The sequence below is a fragment of the Leptonychotes weddellii genome, chromosome 14 (genome assembly GCF_054177405.1).
Source record: "Leptonychotes weddellii isolate Sample4059 chromosome 14, ASM5417740v2, whole genome shotgun sequence".
In the NCBI taxonomy this organism is placed as follows: domain Eukaryota; kingdom Metazoa; phylum Chordata; class Mammalia; order Carnivora; family Phocidae; genus Leptonychotes; species Leptonychotes weddellii.
The window spans coordinates 49,187,241-49,211,868 of record NC_138382.1 but is presented as its reverse complement, the minus strand read 5'-3'; the positions used below and the strand labels follow the sequence as shown (position 1 = coordinate 49,211,868).

The window sequence follows — 24,628 nt, the reverse complement described above, 5'->3', positions numbered from 1 at the left end:
TGGTGGTGGGTATTGAGGAGGGCACGTTCTGCATGGAGCACTGGGTGTTATGCACAAACAATGAATCATGGAACACTTCATCTAGAACTAATGATGTAATGTATGGGGATTAACATAAGAATTAAAAAAAAAAAAAAAAGGGCTTGGTATGGTGCCTGGCACATGGCTCTGGGAGGCTGGCTCTGCACTGACCGGCAGGGTGCCCTTGGCTGAGGAGCCCCTTGGCTGAGTCCCTGTCTATTTCCTCTCCTGTCAGGGGAGGAGGTCTCAGGCCCTCTTCCCAGTCTCACTGTCGGACATGCCTTTCTTCAGCACCTCATGTAACCTGCACTCCCCCTTCGTGTCTCCTGCTCATCCAAGGTATTCAGGAATCTCCAGTGCCCAACGGTCACTCACTGCCAGGCAGAGATTTCCTCCGGAAGCAGATGCGGGGAGACCTGTTCACGCAGCAGCAGCTGGAGGTGCTGGACCGCGTGTTTGAGAGGCAGCACTACTCGGACATTTTCACCACCACAGAGCCCATCAAGCCCGAGCAGGTATGCCCCACGACTCACTGCCCGCCGGACCTCCGGCCGGACGCAGGCTTGGCTTGCCCTCCCCAGGCGGTTGGCGGGGTGTGGGCGAGGATGCCAGGTTTTACTCCAAGACAGGCTTCTCGCTGTTCTCGGCCAAACTTGGATAGGTGCAGCCTCCCACAGGATCAGGAGGACTTGTCTGGGGTTCTGGTGGCTTCTTGCCTCAGTGCTTCTGTCTCCCCGGCCAGCCTGGTGGGGTGGGGGTGGGGGCGGTGGCATGACTGGTCAGGCTGCTCTGCCATTGCTGAATGGTGTCCTCGCTGAGCTTCCTCTACATGCTCATTAGATGGCACTTCTGAAGTTTTCCCACAGAACCATTCAAAGCCATGTAGGCTGTCTGCACAAGCTCCCGTGGAGGGGAAAGATGCCAGGGGGGATGTTGGGTAGTGAGGACTGAGCAAAGCCTCAAGGGCCACCATCTTATGACAGTCTGGCTGTCTGAGCAGTTCCTGTGAGGGCTTTCTCAGACCATCTAGCCACTTTGTTTTCAGATGAGGAAGCTCAGGCCCAGACAGGCAGAGAGACTTGCCTGAGGCCACACAGCAAGTCATGTATTCACTTAACAAACATTGAGGAGTATCACCTATGTGCAAAGCATGGAGCCAGGCACTAGGTACTTCAGTGAACAAGATAGGCTTGGACCTGCCCTCAGGGAGCCTACAGGTATGTGGAAGAACCACAATCAGTAAGAATAACCCGAAAGGTCATGGATTACAGATGTCCTAGGTGCTGAGGTGGGGATGTCTGAGGTTCTCTGAAAGAATAAAGCAGAGGCTGAGCCAGCCTGGAGGCCACAATGGCCTCCTGGGAGGAATGCATTTATGTTGAGCCCTGAGGTGTAGGGCAGAACCAGGAGAAGGGATGTGGAGGTGGGGAGGAGTGTGCCTGACAGAGAGAATAGCAAGTGCGAGATCTTGAGGTAAGAGGGGGCATGGCAAGAGTGAAGAATGGAAGGAGAGCCAAGAGAGCCAGCATGGCTCGGCCTCAGGGCACAGGGACGTGGGGAGAGGGGACAGTGATGTTGGGGAGATGGGCCAGGTCTTGTAGACTATGGTTAAGACTTTGGTCTTTCTCCTACAAGTGAAATCTCGTCCGGTAACAAGGTGGTCCGATGTGCTGGATGGAGCTGATCCCACACACTCTAGATCTTGAGCTTTCAGGAAAACAGTCTGTTTCCATCACAGACAGCCTTTCTGAGTAATTGCCGAAGCCACATTCCATCTGACGCAGGAGGAGAAAGAAAAGGAGACTTCCTTGGATGTGGCCTACCTTTCCCTCCAGAATCGGGGAGAAAATTTATCTTTTAACCATTGACAAGGTCACATGATTTTAGAGCTAGCAGAGACTGCAGAGGCAAGCTTTCAGCCCCCTCATCTTGTAGAGTCCCCGAGAGGGGACAGGGTTTGTCCGAGGTCACCCAGCAAGTGAGTGGTGAAGAGTGAGGGCTCAGGCCTCTACAGTCAGCCTGGCCTCTACCGCATGAAGCCTCCGGTGCTTGTGTTAAGCTCCTGTTAACTTGATGCAGATGTTCAGTGTTAGAGACTGGGTTTCGCTCCGTGTTTCACGTGATTCTCATGGAAACTCAGGTCTGCATCCTATTTCATTTAACTTGGAATGACCAGGAAATTTGCGCTTCATAATTGGTAGAAGTCCAGAAGCCATCCATGTATTTACTCACTCGCTCAGACATTCGTATGCTCATTTATCCAACATATTTCTTGCATGATGGCTATGAGGCTGGCACAGTACCAGGCACCCAAGGTGGGGAGGGATGAGTCAGGCATCAGCTCTGTCTGCCCACAGTCTCCCAGGGGCAACATGACGTGGATTCAGAACCTGCAAGGCGACGGAGAAGGTTCTGTGTTCCCTGGTGAGTGGGGAGGTTGCCTCAGTTGGGAGCATGGGGTGGGTGGGGGGAGGTGTTACAGAGGAGGCAACGTTGGGGGACAGGTCTGATAGGCTCATGTAGAGATGGGGCCTGGCGGGGAGGAGACCTGCATTACAAACCCTGCAAGGGCCCCGTTCCTACAGTCTTGCTGTGCAGTGTCCTTCAGAACGGCGCGGACGCGACCGCGGGCCTGTGTCTGTGTGGGCTCCGAGGCGGGGCCTGCGGGCGAGCGTGTGGCGGGGTAATGACTGACTCAGTGCTTTCTGGTTAATCTGCTTCACCTCCCCGTAATGGGCCGTAATGAGGAGAGATGGAAGGTGAGGCCGCGGGGCTGCCAGGCACACACACAGGCATTGGACTATGAATGACATACCCTCGCTCCCGGTTCCCAGTCACTAGACAAATGACAGCCAAAGCAAGGGGCCACAGCCCGGGAAGGGGTGCATGTCAAGGGTATGAGCCCACTCTCCGCCTGGCCTGGTGAGCCCCGGAGCAACATGGCCTGGTGATGGCACCCAGAAGAGGGCCTAGAGCTCTGGCAGCCAAGGGGGGCATCTCTTCCATATGTGAGCAGACCTGGGTCTCCATGGTCTAGTGGCCTTGGTGGGGTCTTGCTGTCAGTTTCACTGAGCAGCCTGTGGGGAAGAAAGGGCTTTTCCTGGCCTTGGGGTTGAGGGAGTTTGACTTGAGTCAAACTGAGTCCCGGCTCTGGCCTGTTGGGGGGGATGCTTTTTCTCTGGACCTCAGTTTCCACACCTGTGGCGGCAGGAACTGGGATTTTGCACAGCAGCTGCTCGACAGCAGTGGTCTTCCTCACCCATGCGTGGTACGGTGCAGTGTCCAAAGGGCTTTCACATCCATGCTCTCTCCTCCTTCGACTTGCGATTGAAATGCCCACTAAACAGTGTGGGTAAGATTGGTAGAGCCCCATTTTACAGACTGGAACATTTTTTCCCCCAGATTATTCCCCACCATGTTCAGCCCAGGGAGCTTCCAGGACTTTGTGGAGGCCGCAGAGCTGGAATTTGATTTTAAGGTCTTCTGTTCTCATCTTGTGCTGGATGGTTGCACGGGCCTTCTTATCCCTGAAAGATTCCAGGAGCGTTTTCTAACTGGCTGGTTCTCAGAACTGGCCTTCTGCAGCCAGAGTCTGTTATTCCAGAATCCTCAGAGGTTCGCCATGGGCTCGAGTGGTCAAATCCCCCTCAGTTACCCAGCCCACCCACTGGCGGGAAGAACATTCCTCTTCGGGGCCAGGTGGGGGTCCTGCCAGTCACACCCACCCCCACCTCGCCGCTCTTCCCACCAAGATCTGCACGCTGGGTGGATAGGCCGGGCTTCTTGCTTTTATATGGACACTTAGTAAACCCTTGGCCCCCGGTGTCCTGCATACACACTTCCGGAGCAAAGAAACACTTCCTTCTCAACGTGGTTATTGAAAAAGCAATTCTGTTTTCCCTCCGTGTGGAGAGAGTAAGCATCACCCTGAAGGAGAAGGGTAAAAAAGAGAAAAGAAACAGTGCTGGTGGCGTGCGTGTTCCGAACAGTGGACTCTGAGTAAAACTCGCGGTGACGCTGTTGCTGTCGACCGAGCACTGCCCCTCGCGGACGCCGCTCCCTCCTCCGGCCTCGCCAGGAAGGCCGAGGGAGCACAGCCTGCCGTATTTACTCTCGGCAGACTATTAACCAACACCAGGCTATTAATCTGGCTTTTGAGCCTTCACTAAAGCCCATAAAAGCTCACAGTTGTCAAATGGAGTTCATTTTAATTTCCTTTCAATCACAGTAAATTATTCAGGTGATAAATCAGCTGGAGCAGCCTCCTGGCTGTAATAGAAACCCTAATTCCTGGCTAATTATCCAGCCCATTGCTGCCAACAGATCAATACGGGCGCAAAATGGAACCAGCCCAGGGCCCTCCCTCCCATCGGGCCAGAGACAGAAAGACAGCTGGGGAAGGGGACGTGCTGCTGACCTCCCAGGAAGTTCAAAGGTCATGGGGGGTTAAACCGGGAGAAGGCTTGTCCCTTGTCTAAAAGAGAAAGCCACCAGAAATGCCTCCCCCTTGCTTGTGCTGCTTTGCCCTCTGAATGGTGGCATCTCTCCAGGCTGGTGGGCCTGGGCCGAGCATGGCCTGTGCCCGTGGGTGTCCTACTCCTGGGAAGGGTCTGGTTTCTGTTTTTGAGCATAATTGAGCTTGGTCATCGGGGACGGTCTGAACACCTACCTGAGTCAGAAAAAGGTCTGGGGTGGTGGGGAAAAAGATGAGGTGCGGGGCATGCTTCCTTGCTTCAAGGAGCTCATTTTCCTCTGTAGTGGGTCTGGGCCCACCAGAAGGAGGTGGGGCAGGAAGAGGAGGGAGTGAGGAGACGAGTGTGAGGTAGGCTGAGGAAGGGGGAAGGCTTCCTGGAGGAGGTGCCATTCGTGCTGTATCTTGAGGGATGAGCAGAATCCAGATCTGTGGAGATGGTGGAACTGGCTGGAGGGGCGTTCTGGGTGGAAGGAACGATGTGGGCAAAGGTATGGCAGGGAACTGGGAGCCAGTCTGGGCGGATGGGATGTAGGAGGCATGAAAGGCAGACAGGGACAGTGGGGCTGGAGAAGTAGGTGGTGAACAGACCCCAGAGGAAGGTGGAGGTGAGGAAGTCTGACTTTGCTTTGGGGGCGGTGTGCCCCGAAGAGCCCTGTGTCTGTGGCCTGGCACCACTCTGCTCACTTGGAAGCTACCTTCCCGGGGCCTCCTGCTTTTTGCCCTGGTCCCTATTGCTCCTGTTGGATCTCTCTTCCCGAAGCCCATCCTCACTTAAGAGCCCCTCACGGTTTCCCCCACTTGAGACCCCAGGCCCAGCCCTTCATCCCCTTCACGACCCTTCACCACCCGCCCCACGTCCCTCTGCTGGCCCCCAGGATGCTCTGGCTGTGGCCAGGCCTGACCTCTCACTGCCCCTCGTGCGCTGGGCTCCTCCTCCGTGCGAGGGGGCCACAGACGGCGGGCTGGCGTGTGTGTGCATGTGTGTGCGCGAGCCTGAGTGCGTCAGCAGCAGGGGTGGCCGTGAGCATGCAGGGTGGCAGGTACTGCAGTTCCGGTGACTTTCTTCACGTTGTTGTTCTCACTCCAAGCTCCTGCTCACTGTTTCCCTTCCGTCTGTTTCTAAATCTTCCCTGGCCAGGCCCACCAGGAGTCCTGCCTGCCCTGACACACTTCAGTCCCCACGGACTTGCTTCGTGTGGGAGTTCATGAAAGCATCAGGTTCTAATCATTGCCACAGTGGTTGTTGTCGCGACGGTGTATTCACTGCTCCCCACGTGCCTGGCTCTGTTCTGAGGAGCACCTTCTGGCCCCATCTCATTACAAAGTCACAGCAGCGTTACTAGCCCCCTTGCGTAGGCGGGATGGCTGAGGCTGAGGGAGGTCAGCAGTGACTCCACACGGGTATGCAGTGAGTGCAGGGCCAAGATTGGAAGCCAGATCCCTGGCTCCAGGGTCCAGGCTGGTGGCCGCCGGGGCTGTCCCAGGTGCAGCCCAGTCAGGCTGCCCCACTGATTCGTACAGGTGGCGGGTTTCCTGGGAACACACCTGCGGGGTCAGTGTACTCACCTGGGAGGGGCTGACGCAGGAACCAGTGGAGGGATGAGCAGAAGTCTGAGGGCCGTGACTCTGCTGTTCTATTGTGACCTGCTTCTGCTCCGCTCGCCCTGGTCCTCCCCTCACGAGGCTGTGCTCAGGGCCAGGCTCCTCCTTTGCAGATGAAGTAGAGAGTGTTTAGAAGAGACAATTGGTAATTCTTTCCTAGGAGGGATAACTGGAAAACTTAGGGCTGTTTGGTCTGAAGAAGGGAAGACTTGGGGATGTGAACAGGGAAGGAGGCAAGCTAAGAGAACTTCCTAGTAGTCCAAGCTTTCTAACCAGCTGAGTGGGTCTCCTTGTTAAATAGTGAGCTTCCTGTCACCAGAGGCATGTAAGTAGAATCTATCCTTATTCATATATGCTGTATTAGAAGTTTACTAATCCACTGAGGACTTGATTAGCTAAATGGTAAGGCTCTTCCAACCTGAAAGAATAATTCTAAGGTAAGAAGAGCAAAAGGGGTTTGGTGGGAGGAGGGGAAGGAATAGGGGAGGCAACAAAAGGAGGCCTTTAATGCTGCAGGGTGGAAGGGACACTCAAGGGAAGTTGCCCCGCACCCCAGGAACTCTCACCAGGGTGGGCCAGCCAGGGTCACTGGAGCTGTGGCCCTGAGCACAAGGAGCTGGAGGCTGCAAGGTCTCGGGAGGCTGGAGATGACCCCATTTCCCCTCAGGCACAGAGCAGGGTGGGGGCTCCTGGTGAAGAAGCCAGGGCCAGAAGTCTGGGTGGTGGCGGCCACCGCCAGCCTTGCTGCTCACACAGGGTACTGGACCTCCTCTGCCCAGGAGCGCAGGGCCTCCTCAGGGAAGGAGGGTGGAGAGGAGGATTAAACAGACCCGTATCCTACCAACAAGTGCCACAGGTTGCAGGGGTGGCTGGCGGGGTGATGCGTAACTTAAGATAAAGGAATCACTAATTGAAAACCCCAACATAGGGTACACAGGACTCTAGCTCACAATGGCTCTGTGAAGTAGAGGATGCCTGCAGTACGATCTTCATGTGGCAGATAAGGAAACTGAGGCAGAGAGAGACTAAGTAATGTGCCCGGATGATGTAGCTCAGCCGCATTCTCCGCTCCCTGCTGTTTGCGGGTGTAGACAGTCCTCCGGAGTCCGTGCCCTTTCCTCTGCACGGGCAGACACTTCCTAGTTGATTGAGTGGTTTCACTCAGCAGGTGTTCATTGAGAACCGCCCCTGGGCCAGGTACTGTGCTAAGTGCGGGGACACAGCAGCAACAGAGACAAACGTGCTCCCCAGAATTTACCCTACAGCAAAGGAGACAGATGTGGACAAAATGATTATACCAGTACAAATGGCGTGTCATGACCAACCATCACAGAGTGTGATGGGTGCTCTGAAGAGAAAGATCAAAGGGTAAAGAGTGGGACCTCATCTAGATGGGGGGTCAGGGAATGTCTCTGTGAGGAGGCACCTTTGAGCTCAAGAAGGGGAAGTGTGGCGGGAATAGTGTTCCATGCAGAGGGAACAGCCTATACAAAGGCTTGAGGCTGGAAAGACTGTGGTCCAGGAACCACAAGATGCCCCGTGGGGCTGGTAAGCATGGGTGGCAGAAAGCGGCCTGTGGTGCAGGGGTGGGGTGGTGGAGGCCAGATGGGGACTAGGACCAGGGCCTTGGATTTTGTCTTGAGAGCAAGGAGAAGCCGCTGCAAGATTGCAAACCAGGGACTATCAGGATCCAATCCAATACAGATTAGATTATTGTGCTGCTACGGGGAGACTTGGAGGGTCGGGGGACAGGAGGCTGTTGCCAAGGTACAGATCATGTCACTGTACCCCTGGAGGTCACTTACCCTTGGGGACAGTTGTCAGCCCTGTGTGGGGTTGGCCTGCTCTCCAGTCTGGAACCCAGAACAGGAATTGTGGCCCGTGATGCACTGCTTCTCTCCACTCCTCTCTGCTTCCCTGCATCCCCCCCATCTACCCCCAAGCCCCCCAGCTCTGCAGCCAGGCCCTCAGGTTACTAGAGTTGAGCTCAGATTTGATTCTGAGCTTTCTGATGGTCCAGGCAAAGTGGGAAGCCATCAGTTGTGTGCTTCTCATTGTCCACCAGGGGGAAAATAGGACAATTCCCCAAAGGGGGCCACGCCTTTTCTAACAGAGTGGAAAGGAAATTGTCACTTGGGGTTCCACTGGGGGGCCCTGTCCTCAGCAACATGCACAGAAGAGCCACGGCAGGCTTCATGAGGCTCCGTGTTCCGGGGGAGAGTGATGACCACATGCTCCGCAGTGCATTTCTGCGGGGGCAGGCCTGCTCTGACCACAGGGCTTGAAAAGGCAGCCTTGCTCGTAGCCCAAGTTAAACTAAGAAAAATCCCAGACATTCTGGGACATCATTCCTAGATTTTCCAGTTTGATGCTTGGAAGATGTGCTACTATTTTGGGGCTTTGTGACTTCCTGCCACCCCAGGGTACCTCAGGGAAAATGTCCTACCCAGAGGATTTGGTCTCTAAGAATGTACCTCAACGGGATGCCTGGGTGGCTCAGTCGGTTAAACGTCTGCCTTCAGCCCAGGTCATGATCCTAGGGTCTTGGGATGGAGCCCCACATTGGGCTCCTTGCTCAGCGGGGAGCCTGCTTCTCCCTCTGCCTGCCGCTCCCCCTGCTTGTGCTCTCTCTCTCTGATAAATAAATAAAATCTTAAAAAAAAAAAAGAGGGGCGCCTGGATGGCTCAGATGGTTAAGCATCTGCCTTCAGCTCAGGTCATGATCCCAGGTCATCATCCCAGGGTCCTGGGATAGAGCCCTGCATTGGGCTCCCCACTTAGTGGGGGAGTCTGCTTCTCCCTCTGCCTCTACTGTTCCCCCTACTTGTGCTCTCTTGCTCTCTCTGTCAAGTAAATAAATAAAATCTTAAAAAAAAAAAAAAAAAGAATGTACCTCATCATCAACTCAACTCTTGATGAGGAGAAGTTAGTAGTTTTGCATTTGACTTCTCTGATGTGGGCTTGGTGTGCAGGAACTTGGGGATGTTGAAGAAAGGAAGAGGCATATGTTTTAGAGATTAAGGAAGCAGACGGCTTACCCACACAGTTGCAGATGGACAGGATGGAACTGAGAGGGCGCGGCTGGACATTCTCATGGGAAGCAGGCACTCTCTGACCTAGTTGTACCTGGAAGCCTGATGACAGAGGAGGACTTTTTTTTATATATGAGATTTATTAGAGAGAGGGAGAGCATGATTGGGAGGGGCAGAGGGAGAAGGGAGAAGGAGAGAGAATCTGAAGTATATTCAGAGCTGAGTGCGGAGCCCAACGTGGGGCTTGATCTCATGACCCTGAGATCACGACCTGAGCCAAAACCAAGAGTCAGACGCTTAACCAACTGGGCCACCCAGGCTCCCCCAGAGGAAGACTTCTGACCCTAAGGCACGGTGGAGGTGACCCGGTGAATGTCCTGGGCTTTGACCAGTCTGATGAGTGACTCTTCCCATGGAAGGAGCCATAAGAGTGGAGAGGGTGGTAGGAGCAAGGAGAAGGACAGGAATTCTCTTCCCAGTTCTTCCCAGCATGTGGAGAGGGAGTAGAAACACCTTCCTGAACACTGAGATGCAAGCAAGATTTAACTTGGATGTCATCTTGCCTTCGGAATGAGGTAATTGCAAAGACTATGCTGGAATTCTTGCTCCCTAGATCTCCAGAGGAGTTGGGTGTCTCTAGACCAGCCGTATTTCCCTTATCCTTCAGCTGTCATCATCTTAAAGTGACCCAATGGTGAAACTACAGGGACGCTGGGTCCTCAGCCTTTTTCACTTATGCTACTCCTTAGAATCTTGCCTGGGATGCCCATTTCTTCCTGAACAGTTTTTAAAATATTTTCTAAACAATGGAATATTCTGAGTATTCTTTCTCTTCCTGTGGGTCAAGCAGAAGGGTGGCTTCCCAAGAAAAACCATCGTGCCTGCTTTGCAAGATCGAGGAATGTTTGAGGGAGCTTCCCCTGCTTGTGCTCTCTCTCTCTCTCTGATAAATAAAGAGCAAGTTGCCATAGTGTAAAAGCATGGGACAGGCCCCTGGGCTTGCGTGATGCCTCTTGGGCTAGTCACTTCTCTCTGGGTCATGGTTTCTGCACTTGAGGTGGGGGATCAGACTGGGTCATCCTTGAGATCCACTCCAGCTCTAACATTTTGTGTTGAGAAATAAAACAAATTGGAACTCCATCTCTTATTTTTATTTTAACTTGTTTAGTTTTTCTTCCTGTCCCTTCCACTCTTCTAGATGACAAGCAAATTCTGTGTATGTGGAGTTTAAAGATTACAAGCAAACTGTCAAAGAGCTGCATCTTGCCTGGATGTTCTTTCATTCATTCATTCATGCATGCATGCATTCATTCATTCATCCAGGAAATCTTTTCAGATACTTTATGTCAGTGACATTGACCACCTGTGCTGTGCCGTGTGGCATAAAATAACAGCAAGAGCTGCAGCCAAAGGTACTGTGTAAAAATTGAATTTGGGGTTGAGATATTTCCCCCTACCCAACGCTAAGCAATATTTGCAATTAAAAAAAAGACAAAAAGACAAAAAACAGAAGACTACTCCATTCCTATAGCTTGTTTGTGTTGAGAGTGCACTGCAAGTTTGGCTTAAGGAATTTGGCTATTTAAAAGCTCTTAAGAAAGCCAAACTTTATTGTTCTGTAAATTACAAAAAAAAAAAAAAAAACAAAACCAACAAAAACCAACCAACCAACCAAACAAACCCATACATAGATTTCTGGTTCTGATAACAAGGTCTCAGCTATTATAGGCACCCCTTTATTCTCAAACAATAGAAATACTGGATCAAATATAACAATAAAATGTTTTTGATATATATCTGAGGTTGAATTAAAGATAGGGAAATCCTTGGGAGCTGGAAATTAGGAAGGAGCTCAGAGCCAGAACTTTAAGTGTGTGACCTAATGTCCCAGGGGCCCAGGGTACTTACCAGTCCTGGGCATAGTTCCTAGTGAACAGGGGCTGGGGGTGTTGATGCTGGTGCTGAGACTGAAGATATGCCCTTAGACCTGTGTGATATGGGAGTTAGAACTGAAACTTCTGCAAAAAACGTGAAACCTGGAAGGGTGGCACTTTCCACGTAATGAGTGATGGGCACATTTTGCCTCCAAGCTGATGAAAGCAACAGAAATTTTGATTCTGCATGGGACTCAGAGTAGAGCAGAAGTTTCCCATGGGAGGTTAAAATCCCAAGTTTGTGCCACATACAAGTGTGGTATCTCACTTTATATTATTCCCAAGAAACTCAAGAAGAGGAATTAATATAAAAACTGGGCTCCTATCAGTGAAATCCTTGAGATGCCTAACAGAAGCACATGAAAAACCCTCCCCCTGATCCTTCCACAATCTAGTCCACACAACATATGCCTACAGAGCAAACAATAACCACTGAAGATGAGCTCACAATTTAAAAAGTTGCAAACCACACAAGGAAATGAGGAGGAAATGGAGACATAACCAGAAGAATTAGTACTGAAAGAACCTAAAATAACAGACAATCTGAAGGAAACTATAAAATGTCTACAGAGATGAAGAAAGGACTGGAAACACTGCAAAAGGACAAAATACCATGAAAAAGGAATATGTAGATTAGAAAAAGAACCAAAGACATTTTCTGGAAATAAAAATTTTATTAGTCATCAAAATTAAGATTTGAATTCATGGATTAAATATCAGATAAGACATAGCTGAGTAGAAAATTAGTGATTTGGGGGACAGAGCTGAGGCAATTGCTGGGAATGCAGTATAGAAGTCTAAGGAGTTGGGAAGTAAGAAAGAGAGGGTTACATGGAGCGCCTGGGTGACTCAGATGGTTAAGCATCTGACTCTTGATTTTGGCTCAGGTCATGATCTCAGTGTCGTGAGATCAAGCCCTGTGTCAGACTCCACGCTCAGCGCAGAGTCTGCTTGAGATTCTCTCTCCCCATCTCCCTCTGCCCCTCCCCACCATGCTCTCCCTCCCTTTCTCAAATAAATAGGTCTTAAAAAAAAAAGTAAAAGAGGGTTACAGATAAAGCAGAGTTTATGAGAAGGTCCAACATGTATCTAAGAGTTGCTCTGGAAAAATAAATAGGAAAAAATAGAGGTGAAACAATATTTGAAGAAATAATGGCCAAAGAATATATAGAACAAGACATGTGTCACATACATCTAGGCAAAGCAGTCGTGAAATTGAAGAACATCAGAGCCAAAGAGAAAGTTATAAAAGCAACCAGAGAGAGTATAAATTTTAGATTGACAAAACACTTTTTTCCAGCATCAGTTGGAGTCAGAAGATAGTAGAAGATATCTGTGTTAAGAGATAATAACAATTGATCTGTATTCAGATAAATGATCATTTAACAGTGAAGGCAAATAAAAACATTTTCAGACAAGTACACAGAAGGTTTACCACTCACAGACTTGCTGAATTGCTGAAAGATGTATTTCAGGAAAAAGGATATGAGAAACATCCAATTTTAGCTCTAGCATATGAAGAGCTTGGAAGTCATTACTTCCATGTTTACAACAACAAATAAAGCTGAGCAAATTGAAATCAACAACTTTTCTTGACCCATCAAAGAACTGAGGTTGAGGGCAAACAGCTACTGAAATCTGCAGAAATAGGAGCATACAGAGTTACACCAGAGATCTTCCAGATTAACATAAAACCTCTACTAAAGGCCTGTTTACCTCAGTTTCTGTTACCCAGTGCATTATGTCCAACTTTCAGCAAAAAGTTAGGCAAGAAAAAACAGTCTGAAGAGACAAAGTAAGCATCAGAAACAGACTCAGATATGACACAGATTTTAGGTTCATTATGTAAGGAATTTAAAACAAGTATGGTATGTTAAGGGCTCTAATGGAAAAAGTAGGCAGCACAAAAAGACAGATGGGTAGTGTAAGCAGAGATATGGAAACTCTAAGAAAGAATCAAAGGGAAATGCTAGAAATAAAAAGCATAATAACAGAAATAAAGAATGCCTTCGATGGGTTCCTCAGTGGATAGGACAGCCAAGTAAAGGATCAGTGAGCTTGAAGATCTGTCAGCAGAAACTTCCAAACTGAAATGCAAAGAGAAAAAAACCCACAAAAACAAAGACAAAATCACCAAAACAGAACACCCAAGAATTGTGAAATAATTTTAAGAGGAGTAACATATGCATAATTGGAATACCAGAAGGAGGAAGAGAGGATGAAGAAGAGGTATTTGAAGTGGTAATGGCTGAGAACTTTCCAAAATTAATGACTAAACCACAGATTCAGGAAACTCAGAGACTATCAAGATGTTTCGATATCTACACCTACACATAGTCATAGTCAAACATCAGAAGACTAACGACAAAGAGAAAATCTTGATGAAAGCCAGAAGGAAAAACTGCCTTACTTCTAGAAGAACAGGGATAAAAATGACAGTGGATTTCATGTCAGAAACCATGCAAAGGGAAGAGAGTGGAGTGAAATATTTAAAGCATTGAAAGAAAAAACCCACCGACCTAGAATTCTGTGTCTCGGGAAATTATCCTCCAAAGGTGAAGGAGAAAGGAGCGCCTGGGTGGCTCAGTTGGTGAAGCGTCCTACTCTTGATTTCAGCTCAGGTCTTGACCTCAGGGTCATTGAGTTCAAGCCCCACATTGGGCTCCATGTTGGGCATAGAGCCTACTTAACAACAACAACAACAACAACAAAAAGTGGAGGAGAAATACTTTCTCAAACAAAAAGAGTGAATTTATGACTAGAAGACCTATCATGCAAGAACAAAAAGTTCTTCAGGAAGAAGGAAAATAATATAGGTCAGAAACTCAGATCAAACAAAAAGCAAGGAGGGGAGTCAGAAGGAATAAATGAAAATAAAGTCTTTGATTTTTCTTATTCTTAATTGATCTAAAAGGTAACTGTTTGAAGTAATAATAGTAAAAATGTATGGGATGATTATGACATACGGATAAGAGAAATGAATGACAGCAATGTCAGCAGGGGCAGGAAGGGGGAATTGGGAAAACTCTACTCTGTTAGAAGGTTCCTGTACTACAACTGAAGAGGTATAGTGTTAATTGAAGGTGAACTTAGATTAGTTATAAGTGTGTATTGAAAACTCGTAGGACAACCACTAAAACTTCTTTTTTTAACTTCAAAATTTTTTCTTAATTGTGGTAAAAAAACATGTAATGTAAAAATTTCCCTCTTAAACATAGTTAAGTGTACTTTTCAGTGGTGTGAAGCAGATAAAGTGGAATCCTGTAACATATTTAATTAAACCCAGAGAAAGAAGAAAAAGGGAGGGGAATGAAACAAAGAACACGTTCAATGAATAGGAAACAATAACAAACATAGTAGATATTAATCCAGCTAGAACAATGCTTGCTTTATATGTGAATGGTCTAAATATACCCATTAAAAGAGATTGTCAGAGTGGATTGAAGAAACACACAAGACCAAACTATACGTTGCCTACAAGAAGAATATGAAACACAGAAGGAAGGGGTGGGATTTAAGGAGCAATGGTAACCAAACACATCGATAAACAAAGGATAATCTAAATAACTACTGATGGTAGAGATAATGACTAATTTTGGTGGGTTTAAAAACCAATAGAAGAAAGTACAATAATAATATGTAATATTGGGAATGGGTTAAAAATTCTAAGATCCTTGTATTACTCAGGAGGAGGATAGATACACTGATAAACTTTAGATTTGGTTATGTCAAGGATGGAGATGAGCACATGAAGGTAATCACTGAAGTCATGTTAATGGAGTGTATAACTTCCAAATCAGCTGAGGCAAAAAAAGATATATAGAATACCCAGTGGATCCAATAGAATATAGGAGAGAAGAAGAAAGAAGAAAAAAGCATGGTAAATTAAAAATACAAAATTAGACGGTAGATAGTAAAAATAAATACAAACATTTGAGTAGTCTCAATAAATATAAATAGATTGAATTTGTCAGATGATACAGAAGATATGAAAAATAACCAAAACCCAGAAATAACGCTGTTTATAGGAATTAACCTAAAACAAAATGGTACTCAAAGGTTGCAAATAAGGAGATAGGAAAATATAGACCAGGCAAATACTAACCAAATCAAATGTGTTATCACTCTCAGATGAAATGAACTTTTAGGCCCAAAGGATCTGCAAAGACAAAGAGGATCAAGAACTATTCACAGGAAGATACAGCAGTCCTGAAACTGTATGTCCTTAGCAAGAGAGTCTCAAAATTTTTAAAGCAAAAAATGTCAAAGAACTGATTTTTAAAAATTCCATAATATATTTTGGGGACTTTAACATACCCCTCTTACTAATGGATAGGTCAAGCTGACAAAAAATTGGCAGGCATATTTATAAGCTCTGTACAACATAATATGTTTGATCAAATAGACATATAAAAGGCCAACAATTAGCGACTACACATACTTTTTAAACACATGTGGAAGGAACACTTACAGAGATTGACTATGTGCCAGTTGTGAAAGCAAATCTCAACAATACAAAAAATTTGCATCATAGACCATGTTCTTTGATCAGACTGTGCTAACATTGGAAATTAATAGTTCAAATTATGGCCTCCGATCTTCTGTATGTTTGAAAGTTAAGAAAGAAAATCAACTTTCGAAAAAACTCCATGGGTCAAAAAAGGAATCCTAACAGAAATGATGAAATATTAGAACTGAACAACCAAAAAAACCCAAGCCCCCCAAAAATAAGTGTTGCATTTTAAAACTTGTGCAATGAAGCTAACGTGGTACTTAGAGGGAAATGCATAGCTTTAAATTGCAATTTATTTTTAAAAAGATAAAACTAATGAGCTAAGCATTCAAGTCAAGCAGTTACCAAAAGAGCAGCAAATTCCAATAAGGCAAAGCAGAAGTAGCAGATACATGTTGCAAAAAATTCAAACAGGACAGAATCATACTAAAAAATTGGAAGGCTCTCTTCCTCCTGCTCGCCTAATCTGTGTCTCCTTAGAGAGCTAGCATTAACTAATGAAAGAAGATTTCTAGACTTATATGTTCTCAAAATAGCAGTAGATGAATAGTTATAGCGATAGCAGGGAGTGGACTGGCCTCGGGATAGGAAAGGATCAGTGGTTTCATAAATAATAACTTCATAGTTATATGAGTGATATTTCAGAAAATTGAAGCAAGAGGACATGAAGATAAACAGAAGCACCAGTGAGAAAGATCTAGGGGTTTTTATTGTCCGTGAATTCAGTCATGTGACTGCCAGTGAAAGCTTTCTTTTGTGTTGGTCAGACCACACCTGTGGTGTAGGACTCCAGGTGAGTGCCTTACCTTAGGAAGGATGGCAGCTAACTGGAACATGACCAGAGGGGTGACCGGGTGGGGGAAGGGACTAGACCTAGGAGCTAGCATTTATTAAGCCCTCAGTATGTGCCAGGGACCGTGCGGAATTCTTTGTGTAGCTCCTTACCTATCCTCTCTGTGCTCTATGAAGTAGGAGGTGTACAGTTGTTCCCATTTTACAGATGAGAGAACCGAAAAGAGAGAGGACAACTTGTCCAAAGACCCATAGGTGGAAACATCTGCAGCCACATCTTAAAGTGAGGCAGTCACAGTCCAGGGCTTATACCTTGAACCACCACTTACCTTAACCCCCACCTTCATCCCTCTTGCTTCCCCACCCCCAGACCTGTCTTGTGAGGCACTTGTGGAGGAGCTGGAACTGGTTGGCTTGGAGAAGAGAAAACACAACGGATACATGAGAGTGTAGTCTGATCTTAGAAGGGCTCCTGTGGAGGAGGAGCAGATTTATTTGTGGTTCTAATGGACAGGCCCAGAACCTAGATGGAAATTACGGGCAGCTTTCAAATCAGTCAAAGGAAACCTTCCAGACAGAGCTGACCACATGTGGATTGGGCTGTGGGTTTCCTGTCACTAGGAGTGGCTGGCATGGGCAGTGTGGCCACTTAGGAGGAAGGCCAAGGAAAGTCTTCACGTGTTGGATGGGACCTTGGAAGAGATGACCACTAGGGTCCCTTCCAGCTCTGAGCTTCAGCATTCTGTGACCGATGTGGTTTTGCCTTTCCTCTCGTCCATTTTGGAGAAGAGTTGGATTTGTTGATTCTTTTCTGATAACTTGGCTATGAAACACAAGGGTGAATTTATTGAAGACCATCACATCACCCAGCTCAGTGTCAGTGCTTTTTAAGAAAATACAGACAATTCTAGGGTTCAGGTAGGGGAATTGGCCATGCTATTATCATTTCAGGCCACCCAGAGGGCAGATAACTTTATCCACCTGTTGTAACTGTTTGGTGTCCCTGGCAGGAGCCGGCTGATTGGGATGAGAGTGTGTTCTGAAGATGCTTAGAGGTTTGAGGTCTGGGAAATGGACCAGCTCTAAATGACAGGATCCTACTCATGGCTGTCCATGGGGCTAGAGCAGGGGAATGGAGGTTAAGATCAGTGGAGTCAAAGCGGTGTGCTCAGTAAGGTTGAAAGCAGATGAAGATGTCAGTGGAGAGCCCCAGGAAGGGGGCGTCTGTCAGGAAGGAGGTAGGCAGTTCATTAACACTATGGAGGGACTGTCTGGGCCAGATAGTGAGGGATTCCAAGGAGGTGTTGTGGCTGGGTGCTGTGGAGGCACAGTGGTGTGGATGGGATTGGGGCTGGGGCACAGTGAGCACGCAGACCCCTCTGCCTTGTCCAGAAGGCGGTAGGGAGAGGAGGGAAGGGGGCTTCCCATTGCAGAGGGCGTCAGGGAGCACCGTGGGGAGGACTTCTCTAGGCAGTACAGCATGGTGGTGAGGAGCGCAGGCTTCCAAAGCAGCTGTTGGTGACTTTGCCACCTGTTATCTGACTTTTGAGCCTCTTGGGAGATCCTGGTAATACGTGATTGCAGGCTTACCTCCAGAGTCTGTGGGACTCTCTATTCCTGGGTTTGAGTATACAGGTCACCATCACTTCCAGAACAAACATTAGCTTTTCTTCCTTTGTGTGCAAAGTTATTATTTTTACACTCATTTGGCCTTGCCACTGCTTTAACCTCAGTTTTCTCATATGGAAGATGGAATAATAACAGTTCTTGTGTCATTTTGGTTATACAGATGAAATAAAATGGACATAGAATTTAACAAAAGGTCCATCCCGTAGCAGGCACTCCATAAATGTTACTTCTGTTACTGTTATTTGTATCATTATCGTCCAGGAGCATTTGCCACAGCAGAGGTTCTGCAGGGCAGAGACGGGGTACGGGGTTATGACGGCTAAGGGATTGGGGCTGGCTGGGCAGGGTGGGAGGTCGAGAGGAGGCGGGAGGGCTTTTGCTCTGGAGGGGCAGAGAGGTTGGACTTGTCAGGTGGGAGGGATGGGAGATGCACCAAGGTGCTATGTGACCTGCAGCGGCCGAGTTGCTGCAAACTTTCTCTTCCCTAGGCTCTGTTTTTACTGTTTGCCTGGCTACAAATTACACCAGCAAATGAGCTCAGGCTTTGAGGGGAAAATCCCATTAAAGTAATCAAAATAACAATTTGTATCACTTTTAGAACTTCTGCCTGAGGAGCTAAGAAATCTTTGTAATAAATTATTAATTCTGGGTTGTATTATAAGAATTTCCCCCTACAAAGAAGTAAATTAATATTTCCCTTTTGGTGCCACAGAGGACAGGAATTCTCCAGTCTCCTAGGTCTGTCTTAAAGAGAGAAGGGGGTATTCAAACCAGACTTTGATACCTCTGAGCTTGTGAATGTCCCTCCTGGAGGAAGGGCTGGGACCGGCAGTGCCTGTCACCACACCCTCTGGGATGCCCGCCGCTCCCCTTTATGCTCAGTCTGTCTGGGAACTCAGGTGGCACCATGCTGGTCACCCGCATTGGCTACATGGCAAGGCAGGTTTGGGTGAGGTCTCTGGAGTTTGCTTGGTTCTGGAACCTGGTGCCCGCACTTACTGGCTGTGTGATCTGACCAAGTTGCCCAACCCCACTGAGCCTCAGTTTCCCCATCCACAAGAGGAAGATGGAGATGCTAGTGTGCCCTATGCAGAGTGGGGGTGAGGACAGAATGCGAGGCTCGTGCGTGAGGTCTTGGACAGCTCCTGGCACATGTTGTTTATCCTCATTTTTTACATCCTCAGAGAATGCCTGAATGATAGAGATGAGGCTCCTGCTCCCACAGGGCAGTCTGGAGGGCTGCACAGGGAATGGATGGGCAGGGGTGTGAGTAAGAGGGCGCCAGGTGGAGAAGAGGAAGACCAAAAGCCGGGAGACCCGTTCTTGTGTAGTCTGGGGAAGGGGCAGTGGTTTTAGGTGGCTGGTGCGTGAGGGGGTGGGTTTGATGACTCTGGAAAGCCTGCTTAAACACACACACACACACACACACACATAGAAGCGCACACAGTACGGTATAATGAAATGTAATATAGTATAACATATAATGGTATGATATCTGGACAGTGTACCAGTTAAATACTTTGACTTATTTAATCCTCGTAACAAACCCTGTCTTGTTGCTGTTCATTTTCCTCCTTTAGAAGATGAGGAAGCTGAGGGGATGATCGTTGATACCCAGTGAAGGCTCAAATGTTGACGTGACTTTTGCCCCTGCAAGACACGTTCGGTGGGCTTGCTTACAGTGTGATTTGCATCCTCTTTTCAACCTCGGTGCTCGTCATTCTTGGACGCTGGAGTGTGAGGATTGTGGTGGGGCTGATGCAGCTGCATCTGGAGCTGCCAGGAAGGGGGGCCCTACTTCCTTGTGGGACACCCTTCAAGGAATAGGTGTATCCATTTATACAGATTGTTCGCAACAAATTCACTATGAACAGATCTGGGTGTTGAATTATAACATGGAATAAAACTGGAGAAATCCTTTGCTCTCTGTGCTCTGGGGACAGCGCTGTAGATTCTCTTGCTACTCACCTAGGCTTCTGGTCCTCTCTAGAATGGGTAGGTATTTCCCTCCTGTGTTGGCTCTGGGCATGGCTCACTCATCACTTCGTCCTTGTGGTTTGGGAGGGTAGGAGCTAGGAAGCAGAAAGTGGGTCATGGGGCTTTCACATGTTGTTGGGCACCTGCCTACCGGTAAATAAGTTGCCTCAAGGGTCTCCTGGGGATGCCTCACAGCTCACCACGGAATTCCTAATATCCTAAAATGGGCTTTGGTGAGCCTGTGACCTATGACTAGCACCCAGTTTTCTCTTCCATTAACCGAGAGTCAGAAATCCACATCTGTGCTGGGGGGCAAGAGAACTCCGAAATGTTTACACACAACCTTGAACCATGGACCCTTCATTGCCTTGGAGAAGCTTAGCTATAGGAAAGTCTTATGGGAGGACCTAAGACTGGCCATGAGATCCCATGCTAGGGCAGATTTGGGGTCCCAGTCTCTAGAGGTTTTAACCCGGTGAATGTGGGCCCAGGTTCTGGCTGGTTCTGGAGAAGTTTATTTTCCCAGCACTACAAACTGAGGTCAACTGTTTGGATTTCTCCAGATCTTGGACAGGTTCCCAGTAACAGCTAGTTGATATAAAAACTCAAGCTGGCCATCTGTGCACCCAAAGACGCATACAGGAATGCTCAGAGCGGTGCTGCTTGTCATCGCAGGGGTCTTGAAGCTCCAGGGAAATGGGCGGCAGCTCCCGGGGGGCCTTGTGATGGAGCAGAACAGAGTTTCTGGCACACTCTTCTTTTACTTTGCTGCTTTTTTGGGACGGTGTGTGTGTTGCATGTGTGTGTGGGTGTAGAGAACTCAAAGTTGGATCTTCTCCAGTCCACGACCCTGATGCTTTATAGTAACAGAGCACTTATGTTGTGCTAAGCGCTGGTATTGACTCATTAACCAGGTATTAACTCATTTCATCCCTTCTACTGCCCTGTGAGGTGGGGACTCTTATTATCTTAATTTTAGGGATGGGGAAACTGAGCAACAAAATAGCTGAGTCAGTTTCCCAGGGCCATGCCGCTGGTGAGTGAGTAGTCGTGCTGGGATTTGAGGACAGGCTCCTCTGTCTCATTCAAGGAGTGACCTGCACAGTGGGATCAGCTGATCCCATTTGCCAGAAAGAATGGCTGCGGGCCAAGGCTTCTAAAGTAAAAGTTACTATTTTTAGGGCCCGTTTCCCGTTATAAATAGCAATCCCTTTTAACAAGCTCCTTGATTTGGTTATCTTGGAATAGGTGTCATCTTGGAAGGTACGGGAAGCAGCACTGATCAAAGCTGGCTGTCCAAAGGGAGTTTTATTTCCTTTGTTTTTTGATGACAGAGATGGGAGTGTGGCTACACCTACCCCCGGCGTCTTCTGGGACCTACCCCATGTCAGTGCTAACTGGAGGAGAACTCCCGGGTCTCCATCATCTAGATATCTGTGTGTTGGAGTGGATCCAAAGCAATTTTCTAAGGAGACTCCGGTCCCTGCTGCGGGATCTCTGCTCTGCTCACCTCTGCGCGGCTCCAGTGCCAGGTGCCTGCCCAGCCCCTCAGTTCTCAGAAGCAGGTGTCAGGGCCGCTCCCAGATCCCAGCTGGGTCTGTATTTAGCTGTGGGCGCAGAGTGGCTTCCTTCCTGCCACTAGTTAGGAATCAGACGCTTTCCATTGTTATTAGTTTGGCTCAGAGAAACAATATTTAGGGAGGATCGCTTGGAGAACATGTAATCCTTGAGTCTTCTGTTTATTAAACTTATTTTCAGATTAAACCATTCAATTGGGTAACTAAACCACACATGTGGTCCCCTTAGAGTTGCCTTTGCTGCATTGCATTTTGGAGTGATGCCTGAATCTTCACGAGGGACACCCTAAGAAACAGCCTGCGGCAGTCGTCCTGGGGCCTGGAGGGCATTCACAGTTTCTCAGCTCGCTCTTTAGGGAGGGCTCAGGGAGAGCCACCGCTTGGTCTGTGAGTCCGAAGAAGGACCTGTGAGCAACGGACAGTTTGTGTCTCGTGGACTCTGTGAAGTATCACACCAGCTCTCTCCTCTCCAGCTGGCAGCGAGGGGGCCCAGATGTGGTCCCTCCCATGGCAAGTTCATAAGCCTCTAGCCTCGATCTTGGCTTAGAGGGTGTTTGAGAGCATGGGCTCTAGAGCCACACTGCCTGGGTTCAGTCCCAACTCCATCGTCTACCAACTGTGTGGTCTTGGGCAGGTTACCCGGCCTTGTGGAGCCTTCATTTGTTCATCTACAAAATGGGGGTAGTGAGTTCTTGCTTTGTAGGATTGTGTGTGGTTTCAGTGAGGGTCCTCGTGCGGGGCAGAGCCCGTGCTGAGCATGTTGGATGGGTTCGCTGTTGGCCTGTTCCGTACTCTCCTCTTGCTTCCCTTTCTGCCCTCCTCGCCTCCTTGTATTTTTTGCATCATTGTGAGCTGCCTTATATCTTTTCTGGAAAGTGATGAGGTAGGAAAGAATGAGTGAATGAATAAGTAAAGTTAATATAACAATTGCTAATAGGAATGGTTGTTTGGGGACTCATTTACTACTCTTCTCAAAACCTTTCACGTATCCCTTTCTGATTTCATTATGAAAATTCTCTGGCAATATTATTTTACCCTGAATCCTCATACAGAGATCCCTAGGCCTTCTTTTTGGGTATTAAATAACTTGCAAAGATGTGGCTTTTGTGTGTGTGTATGTGTGTGTGTGTGTGAATGTTGAACTAATCCACAAATCCTCAGCAATGTCTTCAGTAGAGCTGAAGTAAGCGAGTAACATCAGCTTTCTCTCACCATGAAGTTCTGATTTTTGAAAGAAATGTTGCGTGGTAAAACTCCAGGCTCATGTTCTGGAGGCCAGGCATAACCATTTGAAACGAGGGATAGGAAAAGATGGAAAATGGGTTGGAGCTAGTGCCTGTGGGATGTTAGGAGCCAGCCAGCCAGACACTGGGAAGTGCCTAGGGACTCCAGACTCGCTCTCTCTGCCAGAGCTTACCCTCGGACTATACTTACCTCAATGCAGCGTCCCTGGGGAGGTATATTCAGTCATCCTCCAGACAGACCAGCGACCCACAAGGCAAGATGTTCCTGCTCATGTCACAGGGAAGGGGGAAGAGAAGAATGTGAAGCAGTTGAGGTGGGGGATGGTGGGGCTGAGATGGAGAATAGACAGGTTTGGCCGAGATGGGGGGCGCACTGGAGAAGGGGAAGCCTCAGGACAGAGAAGGCCCTGGGTGGGGGGACCAAGGGCTGGGTGCAGAGGAGGGGAGCTGGGAGAGGCCAGGGCACCTGTAGGGATCCATACCTCCCTGGAGTAGAGTTAGCTGTGCTGAAGGCAGCTTTTCATGGCACCCAGGGCTACTGTGCCCATGCACTTTGGGGAAGAAGCCAACCTCTCCTACCCCTCGCAGCTTCTCTGCTAAAAGCTCTGCCGCCAACATCAGCAATTACAGCCGCATGATCTCAGTTACAATTTTATTGTGTGACCATGGGAAACTCACTTCATCTCTCTGTGCCTCGATTTCTGCATTTGCAGAAAGGAGGAATACTAATGACAGCACCTCCCTGATTGAGTTGGAACAGAGCTCACCGTAAAAGGTGGATCAGCAGTTAAGCACAGATTTGCAACAAGGAGGGCTTGTAAACCTACCAAATGCATCCATCGTGGAGCTATCTCAAGGCCCACCCAGCACATCAGTAGGGATTTCTGTCTGTGTAAGGTGCTTGGACATTCTTCGATGGCTTTCATATCTGTGACCTTATTTGATCCCTATTAATACTTCTGGGATATTAAGGGCAGACAGAAGCTTTGACTCCCATTTTGCCAGTGAAGCAATTGAGAACCACAGAAACAGAGCCGGTTATTTTTCTCTTTCCCCACAGCAAGTGTCACTTTTCCTGAGACCCTCACTCCAATTTGGGCCCATGCCCTTGAACACAGCTTTTCCTCTCACTTGGCCTCAACTTCCTGAGAATTGGTGCATGGGGACACCCCAAATCCTTTCCAGCTTAGACGCTGTCTGGAGCTGTGGGTCTGATGTAGGAGAGCCTCCGACCTTCCCCTGAGCTGAGGAGCGGGCCAGAGTTCTAGATACGTGGTGGGCTGCCCGCTGCTCAGCACGTTGCCAGAGAGACTTGTGCCAGACCCGCTGGGTGATGCAGAGACGTGCAGGGTGCCCCTCAGGACAGAGGAGGTCCCAAGGGGCCAACGGGCATGGCCATGGCCCTCTTGAGGTTCAGGCAGCATGGGCTCATCGTCACTTCCCAAACACTGTTTTTGTTGTTGTTGTTGTTGTTGTTGTTTTAGTTTTTTAAATTTTTTAAATGAACATATAATGTATTATTTGTTTCAGGGCTACAGGTCTGTGATTCATCAGTCTTACACAATTCATAGCCTTCACCATAGCACATACCCTCCCCAATGTCCGTCTCCCAGCCACCCCATCCCTCCCACCCCCCACCACTCCAGCAACCCTCAGTTTGTTTCCTGAGATTAAGAGTCTCTTACGGTTTGTCTCCCTTTCTGGTTTCATCTTGTTTCATTTTTCCCTCCCTTCCCTTATCATCCTCTGTCTTGTTTCTCAAATTTCTCATATCAGTGAGATCATATGATACTTGTCTTTCTCTGATTGACTTATTTTGCTTAGCATAATACC

General features: G+C 48.1%; 1 protein-coding gene across 4 annotated transcripts in view; it reads left to right on the top strand.

Annotated features, from left to right (window-relative positions):
* The window catches only part of PAX5 (paired box 5), a 188,585-nt gene that overhangs the window by 65,361 nt on the left and 98,596 nt on the right, over positions 1-24,628 (top strand). For all 4 annotated transcript variants that reach the window (XM_081803204.1, XM_081803206.1, XM_081803203.1 and 1 more), the window contains exon 6: positions 361-536. In XM_081803204.1, the coding sequence (XP_081659330.1) occupies positions 361-536 (176 nt within the window). The remainder of the gene's footprint in view (positions 1-360; positions 537-24,628) is intronic.